Source organism: Cygnus atratus, chromosome 16 (genome assembly GCF_013377495.2).
Source record: "Cygnus atratus isolate AKBS03 ecotype Queensland, Australia chromosome 16, CAtr_DNAZoo_HiC_assembly, whole genome shotgun sequence".
Classification (NCBI taxonomy): domain Eukaryota; kingdom Metazoa; phylum Chordata; class Aves; order Anseriformes; family Anatidae; genus Cygnus; species Cygnus atratus.
In genome coordinates, this window is record NC_066377.1 from 14,510,991 (window position 1) to 14,536,470 (window position 25,480).

Genomic DNA, 25,480 nt, shown 5'->3' on the forward strand with positions numbered 1-25,480 from the left:
CGCCCCGCAGCGGCCGGGAGGACCCGGCGATGGGGGCCCGGGGCGCGTTGCGAGCCGGCATCCCTGTGGGCTTCTCCTTTTCCAGCCTTGTGGTGTCTCCTTTGCCTTGTGGGCCCTGGTCAAGCGGCGTTAAGGCGTGGAAGGAGCGCTGCCCAGCGGCGTTCATTTCCATCTCTCTCCCACCGCCCGTGGGGTCCCAGCCCGCTGCCCGCCCGTCCCTACTTTAGCATTTGGCGTAGAGCACCAGATGTGTGCTCGGGCAACAGCTTTGTGTCTCAAGGCTGCTCATGTGTAGGGCTCGGCTTGTTTTTTGCGAGGGTTTCTGCTGTTACACAGTGTTTTCTTCTTTGTATGCCTCACACAAGGGGCAGGTGCCGGAGTCCCTCCTGCTCTGCTGTGCCCGCTCTGTGACCCGCTTCTGGCTGCTGAAGCTCATTTTTGGGGCCTGAACGACCTTCCCTGCCCACATGGCTCCTGGCATGAGAGCCATCGCTGCCTGCACACCCATGTCCCCAAGGCTTCGGGACAGCGGAGCCATCCAGAGGTAAGATTTCAGTGGAGAAGGGCGAGGGGCGGCCACAGAGCTCTCAGTGGCTGCAAAAGAGAGGAGGAGGCTGAAGGAGGAAGGCAGCTTCATGGCAGGCGGTGGGTGAGCATCAGTCGTGGGCGTGGAATATTTCTGGCTATGGGAACTCAGATTACGATCTCTGGTATTCTCTTGTGACGTTTTTTCCACTTCCCAGTAAGGGAAGTTCCACATGCTGCTTTGCTGCGTGTTTCTCCTTGTTCTGTGGATGTCACTGTGCCGATGCACGTTTGACATGTTTCCCTCCCTGTTCCCGGACCTGTTGCTCCTAGGAAGGATTATGCAAGGCTGCACGCTGCGGATGTGGGCCATGACTGCTGAGTTTTCACATGGGCCTTCAGAGAATTTGTCTCTGCTGAAACTTACCAACCTTAGCGAGTGTAAAAGTGAACATGGGAAAATCCCAGGCCCTGTCAAAGCTGCCTGCTGGCAGCACATTGCCGAGCATGAATTGTGAGGCTCAACACATCCTCTGGTAGTTCTTGGTAGAAACTGGTTTCCTTTCCTGAAGTCTGCTGCGCTTGCCTCTCTGAGATGTGCAAGCCATCACATAGATACTAACTTTCACTTCCCTGGTTCCTTTTTAAGCTTTGTAGGACTAAATTTCCTTTGCCAGCAAAAATTCTGGTTGTTTCGTCAGAGCTGACTAAAACTCCACGCTTGTGTAACAGAAGTCCTGGCAGGGCTGTTGGTGTAATTGCTGAGTATCTTTCCACAGCCTCAGTCATCAGCAACAATATTTCTGCTTTATCCGATAGCCCCTGGGATCACACGATACGAGATAGTGTTTTGGGAGGTACCTGCTTGAATTCCTTCCAGATTTGAGTGTCCTCCCTGCTTGGTTGCTGCCCCATAATTGAAGCTGTCAGTGTGGCAGCAGTCACGTCAGACACGCGAGTTCGGATTCCCTCCTACCCTGCAGGGGGAACAGTCGCATGCAAAGGCAGCGAGGTGTTGCGGCACGAAGCTCTGCGCTCAGTCCTGGGGGTCAGCTGCAGCCCATCTCGAGAGATCCTGGCTGGCATGGTGATGGCACGCTGTGTGGTTGTGTTTGTTCATCTCCCGAGTCCAGCTCTTCCTCCTCCCCAAGCTGCCCCTGCTTATAGGGCCATGTCCTCCTCCTGAAAGAGAAGATCTCACCAAGGGGAGCCTCGCTTCGCACCTCTTCTCTGCGGGAAGGGTTAAAGTGGACCTGGAAAGGAAAAGTTTGGGGGAAATAAGTGCATTTTCAATTTTCATTTTCTTCTTCTTAGATGAAACGAAAGTCGCACACAGCTGTGGAGGAAAGATGTGTTAAGGGGGAAAGGGATGTCGAAGCACAGAGGTTATGCTTTCTAGCTTACCACAGTACATGTTGCTTGCCTGGCTTCTGATTAGAATGTCTTTTTCTAACCAGCTGACTGTTTTGCGTGTGACACCTGCGTGTCATGAAGAGCAGCAGGTGGAAGAAGAAATGGCGATATGCCCAGGACACAGCAGATACCCTGAGAATGTACTCGGATCACATGTAACTTCTCTATCAGGGGGATGGAATAAGAATGCCCTATTTAGCCAGGGATTCTTTCCATAAGAAACGGCTGTATAGGACAGTATTGTTTTGCCTCCTCAGGAATCATGTCCTAGAACAGGAAGTTATTTGTTTAGATCATCTACATTTTACTAACTGACGTACAAAGGGCAGTGCTGCTATCTGAACTGATCTTTGTTGGGGTTCATTTACCCCTTGGAAGGTAGGATGTTTTTTAAACTCTACCTAAGGTTTCTCAGTGCTTGAGAAAAATATCTTTTCCTGCCCAGTGCAGTAGCATTTGTGATCTAGAATTGTCTAAGATGGCTCAGCATATGGCCTCAGGATTATCTAGACGTTTCTTCATATGTCGTATAAAAATGCAATTCCCCTCTCTCCAAATGTAGTTGGACACTGCATTCTACTTCCAGCATGTTTGTGTCATGTATTGGGAACTGGCAGGCATTTATGTTTATTTTCAGTGTAAGAGTTAGTTAACTGCTCACTAAGGAACACGGGGTTAGGAACAATTGTGGCTCGCCTACGTTATTTCTCTGCCAACTAATTTTAAATGGAGAAGGGAACTGATACACCTTGAATGTGAGCATTCACTGCCTGGAACAAATATGAGGCTTGGCGTGTGTTTTTTTTTTTTTTTTTTTTTTTCCTTCTGCTTCCCTCACTTTTAGTGAGGCTTCAGGAGAGTACAGTTCAGTCGAGCATTTTTCTGTCTGGGTCCATTTGTCCTGTCACTCTCGGTGAATGTCATATACCCACGATTTTTCTGCATTGCTCCTAAGAGAGGAGAACGGCAGTGTTATAAGAAGAGACATTTGAAGGGCAAAATGAAGCAGGCTACTTTATGTCATGGTTTTAAAGAACCGTGTTACGATTTTTGTGGCTGCATTTCCTCTCATATGATTGTTTTTGAGACACTGAAAGTGTTGTGTGTGTGTGGTAGGGAGGTAGAACTACAGAATGAACTTTGAAAATGTCATCGGTAGAGCTATATAAATTTGTTCTCGAGGCTGGAAAATACATTACGGTCTAGTTTAATTTTCTCTTCTGTTTTCCAGAAGCCCGAGATTTCTTTCAGGTTATTTGCAGGATTGTGCACACAGATGTGACTGTGACGGATGATGGTGTGGTCCCAGGACCAGGGAGGCAGGCTGGCTCCTGTCCCCTCTGTCAGAGCAGGAATGCCCACCGTGATCGGAACTTCCCTAGGAGGGAAAATGGGGTCTGGTGCCACGCAGAGGGATTTTGTAGTGGACGGATGTGTGTTGAGGGGTATAAAAGCCAGGAGGTGTATTGTGCTTGTTGCAAGAGGAAGTTAACAGGAAAATCAGCACTGTTTGTAGCCACAGTACAGGCAGCTGTCTTCGAAAGCACTTTTGTGGTTGCTGCTTTACCTGGAAAGAGGTGTGGAGGGATCACAGCACACAAACATGGGCCTCATGCAGAGGGTTAGGGAGGAGTACACTGCTTCTGTCCACCTTGTGCTGCTGAGGCTGTCCCTGCCTGACAGATGCTGTCGTAGCAGGGGCCAGCCTTTGCACATTCACCCCATCCCATGTGCTCTTGTTCCTTCCTGCCTTCTGCTGCCCACCTCTGTGGGGTGTCCAGAGCTGGAGGCTGACAAGAGCTGGGCTCCCCGCCGCGCCAGGAGTGGCTCTTTGATCAGCTACTCTGCGTGATGAAACAAGGGTAATAAGGAAGGAGAGTAATCCAGCCCCCAGCGCAGAGCCCTCCCTGACGTCCTCAACGGCCTTGGATGCTGAGGTGAACTAGAGGTTTACTGATAAATCGCTGTCCTGAGCACAGAGGGGCAGTTACTACAGGAAACTCCATCCCAGCCTCCAGGCCGGTTCCTGCCCCTACCTGGCTGTGTGCCATCTTCAGATTTTGTGTTTGCAAGCTCAGAGCAGTGCTCCTTGTCAGTTCATACGGAACCAGCTCCACAGCCAATTCAGGACAGTGCTGCAAGGAGGGTCTCCTGCCAGCAAAGTCACCATGCAGGTACAGTCCTAACACAACACGATGAGACCTCGTGTCCTCAGCTCGCACCCTCCGTATATATTTCTTCCCAAAGGCAGTTGGGAACGCTGCTTCACCTGAGAGATGTCTTTGCTTTGAGGGTCAGCATGTAAACATGGGACAGGGAGGCTACAAGGTCTCATGGGGCAGCACAGGAGCGGTGGAGCGGGCTGAGAACCAGATCTAGCAGAGTTTGGATCCATAAGGGGCTGATGGGGTCGTGGCACATGCGCTTTGTAGTCTGGGCATTGCTTCCTCATTAAGAATACATTGTACTCTCTATAAAATAAAATAAAATAAAGTGCAATCCAGTGTGACCTGCAGTGTGAACAAGGGACAAAGGGCGTGCCAGTATGGTAGTTCAGCTGCACCCCAGGCTGTTACAGGGCAGGAACTGATGCTGTCAACAAACACAACCAAATACCCACGATCAGGCAAAGTAATTAATGGCAAGAAAAACCTGAAATAGTTAAACTCTGCTGTCGATTTTTTTTTTTTTAGCTACCTGGGTTTTTTTGCACATGCTGCTTACACAGAAAATAGATGGAGCGGTTTCATTTTCTGTCTCCAAAAAGAACTGCGTGATGTAACACGCCGCCCGATAACCACAGCGGTGGCAGAGACTCAAACAGAAAGTCCCACTCGGCTTTCTGGAAATGTAACACTGTCACTTGTGGAATGCTGCGAAAACGAGAACAAATACCGTGTGTTTGCTTTCCCCCTCCTTTTCCCTTTCGCTCCCCCCATTTTCTTTTTCCCTTTCTCCCCTCCCCCTTTTCCTTTTCCCTTCCCCCCTTTTTTTTCCCCTTCCCCTTTTTTCCTCTTTCTCCCCCTCCCTTTTCCTTTTGCCTTTCTCCCCCCCTTTTTTCACTCTCCCCTTCATTTCCATTTCTCCCTCCTTTTCCTTTTCCCTTTCCCTTTCTCCCCCCCTCCCCCTTTTCCCTTTCCCTTTCCCCCTTTTCCTTTTCCCTTTCTCCCCCTTTTCCCTTTCCCTTCCCCCCTTTTCCTTTTCCTTTTCCTTTTCCCTTCCCCCCTTTTCCTTTTCCCTTCCCCCCTTTTTCCTTTTCCCTTCCCCCCCTTTTCCTTTTCCCTTCCCCCCTTTTCCTTTTCCTTTTCCTTTTCCTTTTCCCTTCCCCCCTTTTCCTTTTCCCTTCCCCCCTTTTCCTTTTCCCTTCCCCTTTCTCCCCCTTTTTCCTTTTCCCCTTCCCCCTTTTTTTCCCCTTCTCCCCCCCCTTAATTTCCCTTCCTCCCCCTCCCTTTTCCTTTTCTCTCCCTCTTTTCCTGCCCCCCCTTCATTTCCCTTTCTCCCCCCCTTCTTTTTCCCTTTCTCCCCCCTTTTCCTTTCCCCTTCCCCCCTCCTTTTTCCCCCCCTTTCCCCCCCTTTCCCTTCCCCTTTGCCCTCCCCCCCAATCTCTCCGAGTTCCCCCTGCCCCCCCCCGCAGCCCGGCGCTCCGCCCCGCGCCTGCCCGGCCGCTATAAGCAGCGCGGCGCCGGCGGGTGGCCAGAGCCTCGCCGCTCAGCCCGGCTCGGCTCAGCTCGGCTCAGCCCGGCCCGGCCCCGCCATGCCGCTGCTCCGCGTCGCCCTCCTCCTGCTCGGCCTCCTCCCGGCCTCCGCCGCCGCCGAGTCGGTGAGTGCCGGCCCCGCGGGGCGCCGCCCGGTGCCTCCCGTCCGCCTCCCTTCCCCGCTCAGCCTCTGCTTCTCCCTCTCGCCCTCCTCCAGCCGGGCCCAGGGCAGCGGTGGGCTGCTAGGTGCGGGGCCGAGCCCCTGCACCCCTCTTCTTATCGCCGCTGCTTGGCGGGTTGGAGGCGCGCAGCACGTCGCGGTGCCCGGGTGCGCTTTCCTGCCTCGCCTGAGCGGGATCGCGCTGGTTCCCCTGGGTGTCAAACCCTCCTCGCCTCCAGCGGGGGAGGGAAAGGGGGGCCCGACCGATTTCAGAACCGCCTAAACCCAACGAGGTGAAAGAGTTGGGATGCTTCGAGTCGGGCACGTGCGTGGTCTCCCTGGTGAGGCGGAGATTTGGGGATTCTGCCTCCCTGGGGTTTGGGTTCGGGTGTTCGTGACGGCTCGCGGACAGCGCGGTCGGGGCAGGTTCCTCTGCTGGTCTGAGGGAGCTGCTGAGCGTGAGATAACGGCGAGGATCTCAAAGCTAGGTTTGGTTATCCCCGTCGGGTATTTCGGACGGAAGGCTGTCTGTGCGGGCAGGTCAGTGCTGATGCTGCTGTGCTGTGCTGTGCTCCCCAACAGGGGCAGGGGGCTGTGGGGTGGGAGACTCCCGCAGAGGGCGTCTGCAGAGCTTGTCTGCCCTGCTCTGCCCAGACCAGCAAGCCCAAATCCGCTCTAGCCTAGCGTCTCCCTCCCCGCTGTTAAGTTTGTGAATCGCTCGTCCGAGAAGTGGCCCGAGCTGGCGGGGCAGACCTTTGGGGCAGACAGCATCTGGAAGCTGCGCTGACCATGTTTGGTATGAAATGCAACTGGGTGTCCCTGGAGAGCCGAGTGGACTGCAAGCATCGGATTTCTGCAAAGACAACGGCTTTCCAACAGATGGATTCTGTAAATCCTTGCGCGCAGCCCATGCGGAGTATTTGTCAGTGTCTTCCCAGCTACGTAAGGCAAGCTGTGCGCCTGAGCGGTAATACTAACCTACTACGGAGCCTTATCCAAACAAATCAGGCTACGGACTGCCGAGGAGGAGATGGGATGACACAGTATCTGGCAGAGCTCTGTGGGCGCTCCTCCCCCTTTTTTTTTTTTTTTTTTTTATTTTTCATAGCCCTGCCAAAACGTGCAGGGCTGCACAGCGCGCGGCTCCCAGCTCCTCCGTGCGGGCGGGGTGAAGACAGGTAGCTGTTCCTTCACAAGACGGGGATTGTGTTTCTCGCGCTTATGTAAGAGCGCGGCTTTTGAGAGCGATTTGGTGCTCGAATATTTCCCCGAGCCTGTACAAACAAAAACGCCTTGGCTCCTTTCCCCTCTACAGCGCGGATGGGATTTCTCCGCGTGAAGCAATCCGGGATGTGTAAGAGGGTGGGGGATATTAGCGGGGTGCCGATGTGTGACGTCTGCGCCCAGGCTGGGGGTGGCTTGCGTTACACCCGCGGCGTGGCTTGGCGCGAGAGCACCGCCTCGTCCCCGTGCCCTGGGGAAGGTTGGCGCTGGAGCCTGCCGTCCCCTGGTGGTCCCCAGCCCTCTCCATCCAGTGCTGCAGGAAGCCAAGGCTGTGCGGGGCCAGTAAGGGGCTCCCACAGGAGGTGCTATAGGGGCTTGTGGCTGGGGACGGGCAGAAAGCCCCTGGTGCAGCTAAAATGTGGGATCAGTGGAGTTGAGGAGGGGCAGCGTGGGACTGCAGAGCTCTGCCTACACTGCTAGCATCTCGCTGGCCTCTGGCAGCACAGGAGGTAGGCAGCAGGTATTCCTCGGCATCAGAGGGATGTCTCTGCCTGCTGGAGGCTTGGGCTGCTCCTGGCTGTGACTGCCCCGAGCTCAGCAGGTCCTCAGCAGCGCTAATGGGCCGCGAGCTGGACGCAGCAGTCCTGCTTCGCTGCCCTGAAGTAAGCAGAGAGTTTCCCCCCAGCACCGCGTTGTGTTTGTGCATCCCCGGCAGTGCAGGCAAGCAGAAATCCATCCCCAAAGCTGAGGAGCCTTCGGGGAGAGGGGGGAGGCTTTGAGCTGTCCGTGGGCCCTGCCCGCTGGTTGGCAGCAATCACGCTCGGAGGCTGCCTGATTGGCAAAGCTGGTGTCTCGCTGAGGATAGCCGTGTTAGGAAAGTAGTGCAGCGTTATTAATGTCAGAACCGGTTGGGCTTGTCCTGCTGCCATTGATCCCCGAGGCCTGTTCTTTCTGCTCTTTGCCCAGTTTCTCATCTGTCCCTCCCAATCAAATCAAGACGCAGCGATCAGCGTCTTACTCTACCTCCCGACTTGGCAAACCCAGGCGGCCGCTGAACGCCTGCAACAAATCCCAGCCGCCCTAAAACACCAAGCAGCAAGTCTGAGGAGACGTCCCTTGCCCCTGAAGGGGAGCCCGTGGCTTTGGGTACCCGACCCCAGAGCTGGCTGTCACGGTGCAGTGCCCGTAACGCATGGGAAGCAGTGGCCTCTCCAGCACCTCGTACCCCGCCGAGCAAAGCAGGCACGGAGGGGTGCATGTGGGTGGGAGCAGTGACCCCGCAGAACTTGGGGTGCTGCTGCCCCTGCCCCAAGTGCCTGCTGGCTCCCGTGCTGGGGAGATCTTTCTTAGGGTTCTGGTTTCCAAACAGTTTGCACGAGAGGCAGCTTGGGACTGAACTTGGGACTTTCAGAGATATGATGATACCAGAGGCTCGTTCATTCTAGGAAGTTAAGGCTGTTAGCCAGTGGGATTTCTCTCTTTCCTGCCCCTCCTGCTGTTGCCTCCAAGGCCTTGGCACTTCAAGGTCCTGCAAATGCCTGTATGCAGTCCAACAACTGTGGAAATGTTTTTTCCTATATGTCTTCACCTCTCCCCTCCTCTCCGAGCCTGTGTTAATGACTTTGCTGTTGCCTTGTGCTGCCTGGATGTTTGGGGTCAGGAGACCAGTCCCTCCTCTTCTCAAAATGCCTGAAGTGGAGCCTGACGTGCCCTTTGTCTTGGTGCTCCTGGGTGGCTGTCGCCTTCCTGACACACTTGTCCTGCTTCCACCACGAGGCTGGAGGCTGCTCGCCTGGCTTTGAGCGATAATGGAGAGGAAGGAGGGAGTCCGGCTGGTTGCTCAGCATGCAAACCTCAGCACGGTTCCCGCAGCTATTTTTCCCTTCCCTTCAGGCTGTTGCTGGTAAATACTCTGAAGACGTGCTGGCTCGCTGATCGCAACTCCCCGGTCATCGCTTCAGCGAGACAACATGGAGCATCCATCCTCCAAAACACTTCTTTGCTCTTGAGTTAACATTTTGCCTCTTTGGCTTGCTCTTAAATCCTTGCAGCTGCATTCCCTGCTCGGCACAGCTTGTTCCTTTATGCCCTATAACAACAGGAGGGTCCTGCTGCTTTCGCAGCCTCAAGCTGGAAGCTGCTGTAGCTGCAGCGCTACAAAACTGGATGAACCCGGCACACGTTTGACCTCTGGGCTGCTGTTGTGGAGCGCGTGTGGCTGTTTGTTGAGACTGGGTGGAATGCAAACGCTCCAGATTAAGGATTCAAATGATTTGCACTAGAGTGAGACTCTTGTGATGAGGCTTGGCTATGTGGCTCCGAACAGACAGGGCAGCCTGGGTAAAGGGTTGTAACAAGCTCCTGCACCGAGGGGCTATAGGAAATCCTACGTTAATGAGCTGTTAGGGCTGCGCTTTTGGATTACATGGGACTTCTTGTCTCTGAGCGCGCGCTTGGTTGTCCAGTAAAGGCTTCTGTCCGACCAGGTCTGCTGTGCATGGCCGTCAGCCCCGCAGCAGCAGTCTGACTCAGGGTTTCTGGCACTCGCCTGGCGTAGCAGCTCCCCGAGACTGCTGTCACCATCTGAGTAACGGCTCTGCCCCCGGACTCGCAGCCGTGACTCAGATGTGCTTGGCACCACCTGCAGCACCGGGTCTCTTCTTACGGGGGGAAGGAAAGGGGCGAATGCGGAGTCAGTGCTGCTCCTCAGCAGGCTGTGCCTTAACCGCCGCCGCCGGTCTCATCCATCTCGGTTTGTGTCCATGGTGGGTAAAAAGCTGTTGGTCCCTGCCATCTCCTTGCCGCCAGTGGCAGAGGTTTATGAGGAAAACTGCCTCGTCTCGAGCAGCTGCTAACCTGCTCTGGCAGCTCTGTGGGTGCCGCCTCTTCAGACAGATACAGCTGGAAACGAGAGTTGCATGGGGACAGAGGAAAAGCGCAGTGTTCTCTGGAGCGATTGAAAGTGTTCGTAGCAGGGCAAAGGAGTGGAAAGTCATAAAGAGGAGACTAAATACTTAATCCTGAATCTGGAGAAAATGTCAGCGTAGGAGGGGGAAACACGCAAGACACAGCTAAGTCCCTCTCAATTTCTAAAGGTTGGCTGACTTCAAAAATACCCTTCTTGTAAAAGTCTTATTTTGTTTTGCTGGAAATATCTGCTCTTGTCAGTTTTATCCTTGAGCCCTTTGAGGCTGAGAGTCTGCTCACAAAACACCAATTGGCTCTTGTTAGACAAATAACTGGGATAACTTAAAAATCAAAGCAGTTAATTAAAAGCTTGGTGAGACACTCCTTGGGGTGGGAAGGAGACTGCTAGGCACGTAGTCCTGTTACCCAAGCAGCTCGTGTTGTGTAGCAAAAACGAGGTTTCTTCTTGCTTAAACAAATTGCAATCTGTCGGTCAAAGCAAGTTGTGCCTTGGGAAGGATTTCTTTCTTTTCATGTTGCTGTGCCTTAGCTGCTGAGGGGGAAAAGGTGTCTCCGTCCCAGTGCAACTAAAACTGTGCTACCTGTCTCTTCTAAAACCCTGAAGACAGCACCATGGCCGTACCTTGTTTACCTTGCTGGGAGGCTAACCCTGCCTCCTGCCCTTCAGCTGCAGTTACAGTCAAACTGTAGCAATAAAAAGAGCTGTTAATGCACGTTAATGACCGCACTGGGAAAGTGCCTGCCTTGGACTTGCAGCAAAACAGTCCCAATTGCGCAGCGGCCAGAAGTCTCGATGATCTCGGGTCTGGCTCTGCTCCTGAAGGTGAGCACGCCTGGTGTGATGGGTGCTGCCACGCTGAGCTGGGCTCCCACGGGGCAGGGACAGATCCTGACCCATGTGGCGGCACAGGGAGGGCTGCTGAGCTTTTGGAGGCTGGTGTCCCCCTCTAAGAACAGAGCAGCTTCTAGCTATTCCCCCCTCAACTGGAAATACATATCATCCTTACTGATGTCAGGAGCTTTTGCTTGGAAGACTGTGTTCCCAGCGAGATAAATATTTATTGCAAGTCCGCGGCGTGCGGCGGGGCCGACTCTGGAGCAGGAGTCTGTTTATGTGTGAGCTGTTCTTGGCGCTAATTCCAAGTTTCCTGAGGCTGAGTACGAGAGGCTGGTACCATGCCTTGGTTACTAAATGACTTGCTAGTCTGGCCCAGCGCAGGCTCTGCAGAGCCAAGGAAGGAGTGAGCAAAACAATAACTCGGTCCCTCTGCTCCTGGCTGCAGCAGCGAGGGTGCAGAGAAGTGGTCAGGGAGTGCTGGAAAACTGCTGCCAGCTTCCTGCCCTCTGCTCAGAGGGGGGAGGAGATCTGGCCTGGAGTCCGGAGCTCTGGGAGAAGGACAGGACTCTGTAATGCTGCTGCGTGGTCTGCAATAGCACACGCTGGGGCTGCTGGATGGTCCCAAGCTCTGCACATTCAAGAATACTTTTTTAAAAACAAAAACAAAAAACAAACAAACAAACAAAAAAAACACAACCAAAATCCCATGCACTAGAAATTCCGTCTCTACAGTGGTAGCTAGCTAGGGGAAAATCCCTGCTGTTGAATCTATTGTTTACATAAATTCTTACATAGGTATAGTCTGATAGTGTAGTGGCACAAGTACTTCATCTTGAGTGCTTCCATACTGATAGCTTTCGCTGGTAGCTTTGCCAAAAGCAAAGCTCTACATAGTGTAACTGCTGGCAGCGCTCAGCAGCCTGGGCTAAGCCTAAATCGTTGGGCTACTACTTCTGATTAGATTAAAATGGCTTGTGGGAAGGGAGGCTTTTGTAGGGCGCAGCACTGGGAATCTTGATCGCACAAACAAGCTGCGATTAGCTGCCCGGCGAGCCGGCTAGGAGCGGCACCGTGACTCTGAGCCTTTGAAGTTGGTGTCTGCCAGGCTTAATCTCGCTAACGCTCTGGCACGAGGGAGAATAAAGATCCTGAAAATGCACGTTGTGCGTTTCTTGCCAAGTGGAAATTCTGCTCATGTGTGTGTTGGGAAATATCGGGGTATCGTCGTCTTCTAGGAAGGGCGAGGCGTGCCCTCACTGCCCTTGGGTGAGGGAGAAAGGTGATATATGAAGTATCCCAAGCGTGAAGTAGCAGCATGAGAAGTCATCCTTGATGGACAAGCTGCCTTGCTGTGGCCTTTATATCCTTATTTATTTCTGCCCCCCATCCCCAGGCAGAGATACAAGAGGAGCTTCCCAGGTTAGAGTAGACAACTCAGAGTGAGTCTTAACCCTCAAAACCGAATCCCCCTTCTGACCTTGAATAGATTTCTCCTACTTCTGAGCTAAGCCCTTGGTAGTGAAGTATCTGAACTACTTATGATAAGATTTGTAGCTAGCATTTAAAAAAAAAAACAACAAAAAAACAAAAAAAAAAAACACAACAAACTTTGAACTCTGAATTCCTGTCCCTGACTGGGAGAACCTTTCAGGGGCTCGCCATGGCTCTGCTGTGGTTGTTTTCCTCCTCAAGTCACATGAGAGCTCCTGCTTTTCCCTCCTGCAGTTTTCCTCTGAACCTTATCTTTATTTGCTTCAGGGCAAGTGATTGACACACAGCCATCTGCAACTGCCTGCTGAGCTTTATCTAGCCTAGCTGGAGGGGCAAGCAGTCATCTCCTCCCCGCTCTGGGGCACGGAGCTGGGCACTGAGTGTTTACTTAGAGCACCTATTTTGCCACCATTGCAGTAAACAGATCCCAGCATGTGCCTGTCTGGCAGAGGACAGGGATCTTCACGGCTTTGCTCGTGGCTGATAATCAGGCAAGAGCAGTTAAACCAGAATCCATTCCTTTGTAATCTATCCATCCTCCTCCTGTTTGCTGCTCCAGCACGGCCTGAAAGGCACAAGCGTGCAGCGTGGCCTGAAGAGAGCAGGCCGCGTGTCGGCAAACGCATGTAAGTTAAGAGGTAACTGAGGTTTGCCTGGGTAAGTGCAGGGAAGCCTATTTTGAGCAAGCTCCCCAGTGCCTGCAGAGCCTGGGAGGGATTCATCCCCGCTGCAGGGGAGGGATCGCCCCGTGGGAGCGGGTCACACCGCCGAGCCCGGGATTACGGCGTCATTGTCACAGGGATTATGACTCTGCTGCCGCATGAGCCCCCAGGATTGCTGCTTGCTGCAACACGGCTTACAGGATCCCGGGGGGACGTGCAGGAGGGGGGTGACCCGCGCTGGGGCTGTGCTTAGCGCTGGCCACGTGCTGCTGTACCTGCCCCCACGGAGCACGTGGCCCGCCGGATTCGAGCACACAGGACTGGTTTTGTGGCTGCAGGGAGATGGATACCTGCTTGGACAGGGACTGGGGATGCTTCCCGTAATGACCTTGAGCGAGTGGCGCTCTGTCAGCCCCTGCGTTCCTCTTGTTCTGTCTTACTGAGCGAGTCGCTGCTCCTGGACTCTATTACCAAGCACAATTATGTATATGCATGTACATAAAAAAATATATATAAAATATAAAGCCTTTTCTGAATGCATTGGCCTGTGCTTGTCTCTGATTTTCTCAGAGACGTTGTGGGCTTATCTTTACAGCTCGCTGTGATGGTGTGCACGTGTAGGGTGACTTAGTGGGAAGATGGGCTGAGCCTGTGGGCCTGCTCCAGGACTGCTTAAAAAGAGTTGAGCGTAGGAACAGTGGTACTTAACTGTGTCTGTGAGCCTGGGGGTGAGCCTGTCGTGGAACAAAACACACACGTGTGCCTCCGTGCCTTAACTTCTGTCCCTTGGCACAGAGGGCACGGTGGGTTGTGTGCGCTGTGCTACATGGGACAGCGTGACCAGAGGTAAATCGGTACCCTCCAGGCACGGGCACAAGGAGTTAGCACGAGTGCTGAAGGAGTTAGGTGCGACCTAGGTTGAAATAATGGTATTTGTTTTGCTCTCAGTACAGAAGTGTTTGAAACTTCGGTTTTCCCTGCACTGGAGTGGGGAGGGAGTCAAGGGTGGCTTGAGGGAAAGTGTAGGCCCTTCTCTTTCTGCTGCGGCAGGAGTTGGCTCTGCGGGAAGCTCCTGTCACTCCTAACAGCTTTACTTGTAAGGGCTGTAAGGTGGGAGGATAGAGCTGTCGCCTCTCTACAGCTTTGCTGAGCTGACTCGCGCGGCTCCTCGCCCCCCCTGGTTTCAGAGGGCTGGCCTGGCTGAGCTGGGGCTGAGGCGAGCTCTGCTCCTCTGCGTGCTTTGCATGAGCTTAAAACCTCCTGGTTCTGTGTCTGAGCTTCTGCAAGAGCGTGGTGGAAGTGAGCTGTATGGAAATCCCCCGACTGAGGCCTGGTGGTTTGCAGAGTTTTCGCCTCCCTGCACTGGGAAGGCCCCACCAGGTTCGGTGCTCTTTGGCCAAAAGTGTGGGCAGCGCTGCGGGAAAGCCGGGTGGGCAGCAGCTCATGACAGCACGGGGCTGGGAAAGGTGTCTGTGTGATACTGCTCAGCTGGGGTTTCTGGATGGGGCAGGGGACGATCTGAACTAACACACAAGTCGGCACCCAGGAGAGTCCCGACAACTTCACCCGAGCACCAGACAGCAAGTCACGCTATGGTGTCCAGCGAGCTCCATAGTGACAGGGAATGGGAAGAGCTTTGCCTAGAGACTTCCCAAGAGCACATACATACCCCGATGTCCCTCCTTCTGTGGCTGTCTCCCCTCAGCACAGGAATTTTCCATGGATCTGCTTGACTGGAGCCCCAGTCCTGACTGTGGCACATTCCTCAGTGCACCTGGGCTCACGTCCTGGATTTATTTGGGGGTCTGAGACCCCGTCCTTCAACCCTGGTCACTGCAGTGAAACGAGGTGATCCATACAGCTGTCCTCTAGTACAGTGCACCAAACAAAAGCTGCAGGAGCTACTTATGTTATCTGTCCCTGCAGGTTATAAAGAGTTAACAGATCTGCACCTCTGCCACTTCTGCCACCTCCCAGGCTGGCCCAGGTCCACCTGCTTTTGTCTAGGAAGGGTTGACTTTCACCTTGCTCCTGTTTACTCCTAGACTTGTGTACACAGTGCTGGGAAGGGAGGCGCACAGAGCTCAGCTCCCCGTTACGGAGTTGTAAAACGAGATAAAGAGCGCCCTGCACTTCAGGTGCTGGAGTCTCTGCAGGTCTGACTCCTCTGCTGCTCGCTGGCTACAGCCCTCGAAAGAAGCCTTTAGCGAACTTTGGCGTGGTTGATCAGAGGCAGTGGCCACAAAAGCAAATCCCATGTCTGAAAAGCTTTGTCCCTTCTCCAGAACATAATTTGTTTTTCTTTCTGATGGGGTTTGCAAAAGCTGCGGTGAGGATGTGTGGGCTGGGGTGGGTGAGCTGCCTGGGTCTGGTATTTCCCAGAACTAGCCAGCCGCTGGGGAAACTCGCACGTCGGCCAGACCTTTTGCTTGCTGCCTTGGTGAATAGATGCTCCTGCTTTCAGAAGAGCCTGGTGGTACACTGGGCCCGGGAGCATGGGATGGAGTGGGGTGGGCTGGGACTGAGGCAGAGGCAGCCTGCGCCCTGCTCGGGGTGCTGGCTGTGACTCCTGTGCTGTAGGGCAGGAGCAGGGCAAGCCCTGTCCAGCCTCACCCACAGCCTGTCTGGGGCTCCCATGAGACCTCTGTGCCCAGCTTTTCCAGGAATGGCGCTCATAGCTCACGTGCCTGACGTGCTGCTTGTCCAGCAGGGAATAGGCTCTTAATTTTTGCCACTGGCAGGCAGGGAAGGCCTCTGCTCCATCCCCGGCACACTGGTTAATCCCCCTCGGTGCTTGCTGGGGATCAAAGCTGCTTAGCATGAGGAAGAAATCCTGGAAGCAGCAGAAATGGTAGTTTTCTGTGCAGACCTCTCCTGGAAAGGAGCATATTAATAGCAGGGCTCGACTTCAGCTGCCGGGGCAAGGTGGAGTGGCGCAGCCGTCCGGTCTGCCTCTCCCAGCAAGTCCCTGGCCCGGCTCCAGTGTGGGATAACAGGTGGCAGAAAGCAGGCTCTGAGCAGCGGGTGCCCTCCTCCAGCTGGCAGTTGTGGAGGGTGTTAAGCTGGACGTGGCCAGAGACGACTTGGCAAGGGCTGCCTGGTGCCCTGCTGCTGTCTCGTAGCTTTTTCCTCTTGGCCATGGCCTGCCAGCCCAGAGGAAGCAGCGGCACCTGCCTGTGGTGTCTCTCAACCTGCTATCATGGCTGCGGCAAGGACTGAGCCTTCCTTGGGATGAGCAGTTCTGCAGGGAGCTGTTTGTGGCACTCGGAAAGCCCTGAGCCTTTGCTTTTAAGCCTGGGAAAGTGCCCTCTCACAGGTGTGCATGCTAGGAATGTGCCTGCTGCAGACCTGCCCTGAGAGCAGGGCACTCGGCTGTTAACTCTTCCCGGCCAGAGCACTCCTGGCTGCCCAGGGCCCAGCTCCTGGAAGGAGCCTGCTCCCTGGGAGAGCGTGTCCTGGAACCTAGAGGGCAGACATGGAGATGCCTGGCAGCCCTCTAACTTCCCTGTGCTTCGGGGAGAAGCTGGCAGATGAATCTGTTTAAAAAAACAAGCCTTGCTGCCCACAAGAAAAGCTTTCTGCAAGGCTCGAGGAGCTCTCCGGGCTTCCAGGAATTTCCCTGTCCTTGCTCAAGAGGATGATGAAGAGTGAGTTCAGGGAACGCTCCCATATAATCTTATTTACGCTTGTGAGTCAGTAATTTCCTTGTTATGTCCTCTGGCTTGTAAACACTGTCTGTCCTGATTTAAATAGGGCTTTCTGATAGCCGAACCTGGTGCGTTCCACAGTACGTACTAATCGCCGTGGCTGGCTGCCATGGCTCTGCTCATGCCTGGGCTGATCTGATAAGGCCAGCCTGCTGTCCAGCCACTCGGTGGCCCAAAGGTGGCTTTCCTTCAGCCTCCCTCGCTGGGACATTTGCTGGCCGTGAGTCATAACAGCGTGCAGCATGAGCTGGCCCGGGTGCGGCTCGGCACGGCGCTCCTGCCAGCATCGGTCTGCCCCGGCTTGGCAGCCCGCTTGTAGGGATCGCAGCAAGTGCGCTGCCCGGCCCCGCCGTCCTGGCGTGGGCAGACTGGAGCCGACCCTTCCTGCGCCTCCATGGAATCGCCATGAGCTGTAGTAGGAGCAGCGACTGCCTGCTGGCAGCAGTTCCCATTGCAGGTCTGGCTTTGGCTGGGTTTCACATATCTCAAAATGAATTTGCCCTGGAGTGAGTGATCCGTAATGTTAGGAACGCCTGGTTCCAGGAGGCGAGGGGATTTCTTCCCAGCTGTCCTTCCTCCCCAGCCCCCTTCCCATTGCTCCGCGCCAGCTCGGACAGAGAGGAGACGGGTCTGGGAGGAGAGCTGGCCTCAGTGCTCCATGCCCCGCAGCTATTCATTTGCTTATCCTCCAGCAGAGTTGCAGGGGAAACCAGAGATGCCTCAATAAGCTAATGAAAAGCACATCAAGTAGCCGCTGCTCCTCATGCAAAATGAGAAGCATCTCGCTCTGACCACAAGGCATTGTTTGTGGCAAAACCAGTACCCTAATGGTAGGGAAATCTGGGCGGCGAGCAGGGCCGAGAGGAAGCTGACTCATGGCTTATGACGGGTTGTGAGCGTTCACCTGTAGGATCAGAGGTGGGGATAACTCGTCAGGCTGTGTCACTGCAGGGCTGTAGGAAGGGTCGCACCTGGGCTACCAGGGGGGCTGATGGGAGCCACCAGGGGCGCAGAGCCCACTGCCCTGTGCTCGCTGCTATCCTGATAAAGCAGCCGGGCTTGGGTGGTGAGACCCAGGGCTAATTGCTCCATGGGTCTCTGCTCTTCTACCCCCAGTAATGCCATAGTTACTCACGATAAACTTGCATGATAAGAAGAGCTCTCAGATGTGCAGGGCTGTGGACTAAAAGCATGTGTTCTGCTGCAGCTATTTACAAAGACACTCCTGGGTAGATTAACCTTCAGGACTTAAACCACGGTGATGCCCAGGAAGCGTGCATCCAGCATTTCTACGGGGACAGCACGAAAAAATGTGACAGCCTAGCTCCCAGCTATGAGACCCATCTGTCTGCGTCGCGCTCCTTGCCCTGGGGGAAGGGGTGAAGTCCCCCACCACGCCGATGACTTCATGGCTGTGGAATCAGAGGCGGGGAGCGCTGGAATCTGCGGGCTGCTGTTGGGCAACTGCGAGCTGCCTCCGCGGCACCCTCACCTGGCCCCAGGCTGGTGGGAGAGCTCTGAGGCTTGTGGGGGAATTGCACAACCTCGGTGAGGGCAGGAGGTTTGCGCTTGTGGCTCCGGCAAGGTCCAAGTGCAAATGAGCTCTGGTGTAGAAATTGCCACTGTGGCCACACAACTGATTCCCTGCGAGGCTCTCCCGGCCTAGCTGCTGTGCGGGCTGGGCAGCCTGCCCTTCTGCGCTGCTGTTCTGCTCCCAAGCATCTGCAGCCGCAGTTGCCAAACCTTGGGATCCTGGGCTTGATTTTATAGACTTGTTTGTTTACGTGTGATTGAATAGGTGAGGCAGGGGAAGCTCTTCCTTCAGGCGAGTTATTGCTGATAGCGAATGCTCTTGAACATCACAGCATTGCACTGCAGATCAGCTGAACTGACAGATCAGTTTTTAACCCTTGGGTAATAAAATAGATTTGTTCTCAGTGCAAGAAGCACTGAGCTGCCTTGATGTGAAGCTTCTGTGCCGTGCAAAAAAAAGCCTGATGTATAGGTGCCAGGCTTTCTCTGAGAATAGCAAGTTCCTCCAAATGCCCCTTTCTGACAAACTGGAGGCATTGTCTTTCCCCATGTGCTCTTGCTCTGAACTCCTGACCAAGATCATGTTGTGTTATTTTCACCCTGTGGTTGTTTGGTGAACGTCCTGAATGCGCAGCCCTCAGGAAATTCCCATCCCAGACTGGCTCTCACTTCTGTTCTGAGAAATTCTAGGGGAATTCAGCTATTTCCAGGCCAATGAAGATAATGCTCTTGGTGGAGAGGAAGTTCAGCATTTAACGTTCTTGTGATGGAATTGATGTGTTCAGCCCTGAACTGCTGACCTTTTGTAAAACCCTTCAGAGTAGTTGCCTGAGACTTAACACTTTTCTTCCCCTGTCTTAAGGTGAGAGAAACCGAGACCATGGATGCACGATGGCTTGACTACCCTGGTTCTGGAGACCTGCCAGATGATGAAGACATTGGCAAATTCAAACCTCCCTCAACTTCCGATGGGTTAGATATAGATGAGACGTCTGGTTCTGGAGGTAAGCAGGGAAGGGGGCGAATGGATCTCCCTCGGCTGATACTGAAATTCTTCCTAGTGCCAGCAATCATGAATGATGGGCTAAGGGTACAGCTCGAGCTCCAGAGGGAACTGCAGAGTGTCAGGTGAAGATGAGAAAGCCGTGCGGACTGTAGGCACTCAGAGATGAGAACAGTGAAAGTGGTTGTACCATGATGTTGAATCACTCTGGCTGGACTCCATCTGTCCTCCCTAACTTGCCTTACTGCAAGCGAAAAGGCATTGTGCTAGCTGGGTCTCTGTCCCATTGAACTCCAAAGAACTTCTGGCAGATTTTTTTTTTAATTCTAATCTTGAGGTAGTGTTAAAGGGCTTAAAGTTTGGTGTCTTAGCTGAGGCCAAACAAGGTAAAGGACTAACTGATGTTGAAGTGAACTCTGTGACATTCAAAGCTCCCTGCCCAAACCAGTTTCAGCAGCTCCTTGTCCCCTTTATGTGAACACTTGTTCTCTAAATGGAAAAGAACAAGTACTGAAATCAGTATCTGACATGTTTGGGCAGATCTGGTGACTAGAGGGTTAGCAAACTATCCTTTAGGGATGGGTGGTGAGAGCTTTGCTCTCCCTTGGCATTAGTTTAGCAAGCTATGGCAGACCTGCTTTGCAGAGCAACTCCTGATAATCTGCAGCAGGGACCAATGGATGCAGCTGAAGATCCCTCCCATGCAGGAGGTGTTGGTCTGGAGATTACATCTCATGGTCTTGTGCAATCGAAGCCACGAAGTGGTGAATGTACGAGTAGATAAGAGGGAACGGTATTCAGGAGAGCAAGAGTGCTATTTAGACTGCAGTTGCTGAAGTGTCCGAATTGTGGAAAACCAGCCTGTAATTAGAGGAAAACTTAGCGTCCTCTTCTTTCCCCCCTGCAGACTACCCAGATTCTGAAGATGCTATAAATCTGACCACCATGGATACTCCTCTGGTAGGTATTGCATTTGCATATATATTTTTTTAAACAACGTGTAGCTACTCTGGCCCATCTCTGAAGCTTTCTGAATACCCTTCCCCCTGCAAGACGTGGCATTGAGAGGAATCTACCTGCATGAGCAGGAACAGCATGCTTGCAATGCACTAAGCAAACTTTCCTTTCCCTGCACACCCTCCTACTTTCAATTGTAGGTAGGCTGGGTGCTGCTTACTGACGGGTGTGGTTTGTCTATTCTCTGTAGATACCTGACAACTATATCCCTGGAGATATGGAGAGAAAGATAGAAGGTGAGAAGAAAAACACGATGCTGGACAATGAAATCATTCCAGACAAAGCTGTACCTGTTGAAGAGAACCTGTCCAACAAGATCTCCATGGCAAGCACAGCCAACAGCAGCATCTTTGAAAGAACAGAAGTTCTTACAGGTAATAGTCCACATTGTTCTTAAACTTTAATGACAAATTATTAGTATTGTACATCAAAATGGCTTGTATTGTTCTCTGAGGAGCAGTTCCCTTCTGACGAGGGAACTGAATTGCATTACCTTTGTGCCTGCCTCTACCAGGATCACTTCTGCCTTCTAGGCCTTACATGGCAGAAGAGCCTAGGGCTTGCCTTGCTGGGGGTAAATTGCTTGTTTTTGAGCGTGTCACCTGACTGCTGGCTTAAACAAGTGCCACGCAAGTCATGTGGCAGCTGCTCTGCACCTGCCTTCCTCAGCCAGAGGCATATCTAGCCATAAATCAGCAATGTCATAAACTTCTAAATCAAATGCAGGCATTTTCCTTCTAACCTCTGCCCAAGGCCTGCTTTTTCTGAGCCTTGCCAGGAACCCAACAACTCCTCTAGGGGGTTGGAGCACCTAGTCAGCTGTTACAAATCTAAGTGGCTCTGTCTAGAGCAGAACCAAGCAGCTGGCTTCCCCTCAGCATGTGGGACAGATCTATATCAAGGCAAACTTCATCCAGCACTTAGCCTGATGTCCGAGTACAGACCTGAGCGCGTTGTGCCCACGTGCAGCCATCCTTCCACCTGGAGGAGGGACTGGAGACTGGATTGCAAAGCCACCTAACAAAGTAGCTGAATTAGTGCAGTGAGAAGGTGTCACAGCAAAAGATAAACTTGATTGAAGTCTTATGGCCACCCTTGGTGTGAGGAGAGGGAAGAATCTTTTGGGTGCATGTGGGGAGTTGTTGCTGTTTAATTGAAATACTCAATTATGTGTGCTCACACATAAATGTGAGTATATATAAACAATAAAGCATTCAATCAAAGCTGCACCATTTTCCTGGAGTTGATACTGTGGGTTGTGGACAGGCTCTCTTGGAGACTAAGAAAAAAGGGAACCGTACCAAAGCAGGGAGGTTGTCTTTTTGATAAAAGTTCCTTCTTGCACTTGACTGGAAGGTTAGCACAACTGGTTAATGTGGAGCATGTGATTATTCTATGGTTGGATGAAAATCAGTTTGTGGCTTTTTCCAGTAACATCTGCTGTTGCTGAAAATGTCAGTACATATGGTGATAGGCACATGGGCAGAACTGATTCCGGAGGCAGTTCTGGGAACTTGTACTGATGAAGCAGATCTCAAAATTTAGCTGACAGTTTGGACTTGTCCAGGAGTTTAGACTTAATTCCATGTTTATTTTTTTCCCCAGCCCTCATTGCAGGAGGGGCAGTTGGCCTCCTGTTTGCTGTCTTCCTGATCCTTCTCTTAGTCTATCGCATGAAGAAAAAGGACGAAGGCAGTTACGACCTTGGAAAGAAACCGATCTACAAGAAAGCCCCTACAAACGAGTTCTACGCTTAAAGCTCAGCAGCACTGTGCCCATCAAGGGACAAATGGACTGTATGGAAACACTGTGCCCTCCAAGGAGACGTGCTGAACAAATGTTCTTTTTGGATTGAATTTCAAAGTGACTTTGAGGGGGAAAAATTTCTATATGACCCTTTCCACCCCACTCAGCTAACAAGGGCCCAATGAAATACAAAGAGTCTGAAAAAACAAAACAACAAACCTCAGTGTACTTTATCTAAAGCTAGTATAAAAAAAAAGCCAAACTTTCTGCTTGTTTTTATAGAGGGTATGTAAGCATAAAACAGACTGTATGGAAGTAAACACTGTGTGTTTGCATCCAGTGTGTGGTGTTCAGATTGGCTGCTTCTACAGAAGATGACTTTTTTTTTATTAACCTTGCTAACAGACATCTTGCAGCAGGCTGTTGATGTGAAGCATTTTTGTGGAGAACTATTTATGAATCTCTTACACTACAGATAATGTTGCCTTATCGGGGAGTAAAAGGCCCATAGGGCTCAAAATCCATGAATGCCATAAAGGGCCTATGGGAATGTCTTCCCCTGGAGACTTCTGTCTCTTTCTGCTGGCCCCAGGCAAGGGTCATTAGTCCATGAAATCAGGACAGCCCTGTTTCTCTTGGCTATGGTGACACCCTTTCCTTGCCTTTACTCTCTTACCTTTTTTTTAGGATTGCCTGTAGGGTTTTTATAACAAAATTTTAAAGAAAATAGACTAATGTTTATATAAAGTTTGTAGAAATTGTTTTTGAAATAAAAAAAAAAAATCTACTTTTTTAATTTCCTCAGATTTATTTTTTCAATCCCTTTGTGTTTCCTTTGGCTGGGCATTTCTCTAGAGATGTTTTGTATGATTCATATTCTGAACTGCAGCAGGGTTAGCTACAGTGTGTTACAGATTTCTTCTTAGTTCTATAGCAGCTACTGGAGAGGGTAAAGATATTTATGGTTTTCTTGTAACTTAGGTTTTGATTTTTTTTTTTTTTTAAACTTTTAAAAATAGAATTATTTATAGTTTCTGAAATGGCTGCTCTTCTGGTAACTTTTATCCTTTTTATGTAAAACGCTAATATAATGAGTCTCTGTGAAAACTATTTAAGCTTTATTCTGTGAATTTTAATTATGAATTCAAGGCAATAACTTCTAGAATTAATCTGTATGCAAAATTGGATTCATTATGTATGATTGAAGTAGGGAAAAGATGAGAGTATTTCTAGTCTGTAATATATTATAATCAGTCCTATAGAGCTATATATTATATTTTACTGAGAAATACACAGTTCAGAGTGAAAAGGCTGGAGTTAATTCTTCAGCAGCCTCGCTGTGAGCCTGGGTCTAGTTTGTACTGCTCTTTGTCCAGTGTCTGCTCTAGAGTGCAGGTGGGCTGGTGAAGGCAGCTGGGGGGCTAGTAGCCGTGCCCAGGGCTGTGCCACCCCATCCCTGCTGCGCCTGGGGGCTGGCAGCATTAGGGGATGTCAGGCTGGATCCTCTAAGGTGCAGCTGAGGTCCCCATCTCCGTTCTGGGGTTGCTCTTTGATGCAGGCATTGAGAGCTTACAGTACAGGGAAAATAATTTGATTTTTGGTGCGTATCTGTGCTGCAGAGCCCCGGTGGTCCTGGGCCAAGCACTGATGTCCTGCAGAAGGCTGCCTCTGGTCGCCACAGAGCCACAGGTGGCTCGCTCTGACCTCCTGTGGTGGTCCTCTGTAACGTGTTGTGTACGTAGCTCCTACCTCTTCTGACTCACACCAGTCCCCCTAGAGCAACGGGTGGCTGCAGGTCCCAGGTCTCCGATGGAGAAGGGCGGTGCAGGGGCACTCCGTGCAGGTCCTGTCCTGTTGCAGCTGTCTGAACCTGCTCTGGCTCAAGGCACCTTCGCTGTGGGGTCCTCAAACTGAGCAACAGGGTTGGCAGCCCAGAACCAGACTGCTGCGAATATTTTTTAGGAATCTCACCAGCTCCTCAAGCCTCCTTACAGGGACTTTGTTGTAGGCCTGAGGCCAAATCTGTAGACAATAGCACAAAGAAATTTGGCTTCAGCTGGTGGCAGCTGCTTCTTGGTGCAGGGCTGGTGCAGCGGGGCAGAGGGGGTGATGCACTGAGATGTGAAGGTGAGAGGGCTTCCCTGAGGCTTCTCCTCCAGGCTGGCTCTGTTGGTCCCAGTATGTGTGTGTTCTTGGAAACTGCAGGCTCTGGGGTGCTCTAAGAGCCAGGCACAGTTCATTGTAGACTGGGAAGGAGGGGGAGGACGCGCAGTGCCTATGGGCAGCACTACGGGGAAGGCAGGAGAGGTGTCTGCTCCGCTGGGTACTTGGATTCTCTTGTGTAGTTGCTCTTGGATTTTCCACTGTTAATGTTTTTATTTTTATTTTCCCCTCAAATAAACTGGTACTTTATAAAATCGGCTTTTTGGACTGTTTCTGATCTAGGATTACTTTTGGGAACTGGATAGCAGGGACCTCATGTTTGTGTAACTGCTTGGTTTACCGAAGGGAGGGTGTGCGGGGAGCCGGCCCGGTGGTGGCCTGCAGCTCACAGGGGCTTTGTCAGCTGCCCCCGTGCCCTCTGCAGCGTCTGACCCCCAAGGGACTCCTGTAGGACCAGCACGTCTGGCTTGCTGGAGCTCCCTGGTACTGAAGCTCTTCCAGGCAGGCAAAGCACACCTAGCATGGCATGGGGAGGTGAGTCCGTCCCCTCTGCTGTCCTATTTCTGTGATGGGACTTGGAGGGTTGTAGCCAGAAGGGCCAGAGGGAGGTAAAGGCAGGCTTGGGCCTGTCCCCTGGTGACAGCAGGACGTGCCCATGCCTGCAGGTGTAGAGCAAGGTGCACAGAGCCTCGCCTGACCAAGTCTGAAGCCAGCTCTGTTTGAGTGATGCGGGCCTTGAGGTGGGAGCAGGGCTGCTCCAGCCTCCCTGGGGTCAGCTGCTCTGGGAGCAAGGCTGCGGTGGCTCCGTGCTGCTTCCACCAAAGGCAGCTCTTCTCTCTAGCAAGCCCCGAAGGGAGCTGCTGCTGCTTCTCCAAGACCCTCTGCTCTGACAGCTTGGTGCTCTTGAGGGCTGGGACCCCTCTCCGTCTCCTCAGGCTGCTCGCGGGGACAAGTGCTGAGCCTCCTAAGAAGCGCTGTATTTAAACAGATCTTCCTCCTGGAGAAAATCCAGTTCCCTTCTCCCTGGTGGAAACGTCTCCCTGGTGAAAGCTCCTCTCAGGATGCTTAGGTTTAGCAGGTATAAAGAGAACAAATTGGGTCCAGGCTCCCTCAGGGTTGAGGGAGCAGCAGTACTTGCTGTGCTCCGTGCAGTTGCTTGGTCCAGTGCTGGTGCTCTGGGGGGGTCCCCTGAGAGCCTGCTTCTGGTACCGAGGTACCGAGACGTGAGCACCGAGCCCCCTCGGGGCTGACCTCTGCTCCCCTGGCAGTGCTGTGTGCCAGCAAGCCGCTGACGTGCGCCTGCATTCCTCGGGCTCTCGTGCCTCCAAGGGCTGTGACAGGTTCTTGGACTTGCTCCTTGGAACAATGTGTGTTT

General features: G+C 52.5%; 1 protein-coding gene across 1 annotated transcript; it reads left to right on the forward strand.

Moving 5' to 3' along the window:
* Nucleotides 1-5,583: 5,583 nt before the first annotated feature.
* On the forward strand, nt 5,584-24,364 carry SDC4 (syndecan 4). Its single transcript, XM_035548320.2, has 5 exons — nt 5,584-5,758; nt 19,039-19,180; nt 20,087-20,139; nt 20,387-20,570; nt 21,802-24,364. The coding sequence occupies exons 1-5, from the start codon at nt 5,693-5,695 to the stop codon at nt 21,951-21,953; spliced, it is 597 nt and encodes a 198-aa protein (XP_035404213.1). The 5' UTR covers nt 5,584-5,692; the 3' UTR covers nt 21,954-24,364.
* The last annotated feature ends 1,116 nt before the right edge of the window (nt 24,365-25,480 follow it).

Excerpts from the sequence above, each read along its gene's own strand:
- SDC4 (XM_035548320.2), top strand. The coding sequence starts at position 5,693 with ATGCCGCTGCTCCGCGTCGCCCTCCTCCTGCTCGGCCTCCTCCCGGCC. Across the intron at positions 5,759-19,038 it reads CCTCCGCCGCCGCCGAGTCG|GTGAGAGAAACCGAGACCAT; the intron begins GTGAGTGCCGGC and ends CCCTGTCTTAAG. Across the intron at positions 20,140-20,386 it reads CCACCATGGATACTCCTCTG|ATACCTGACAACTATATCCC; the intron begins GTAGGTATTGCA and ends TATTCTCTGTAG.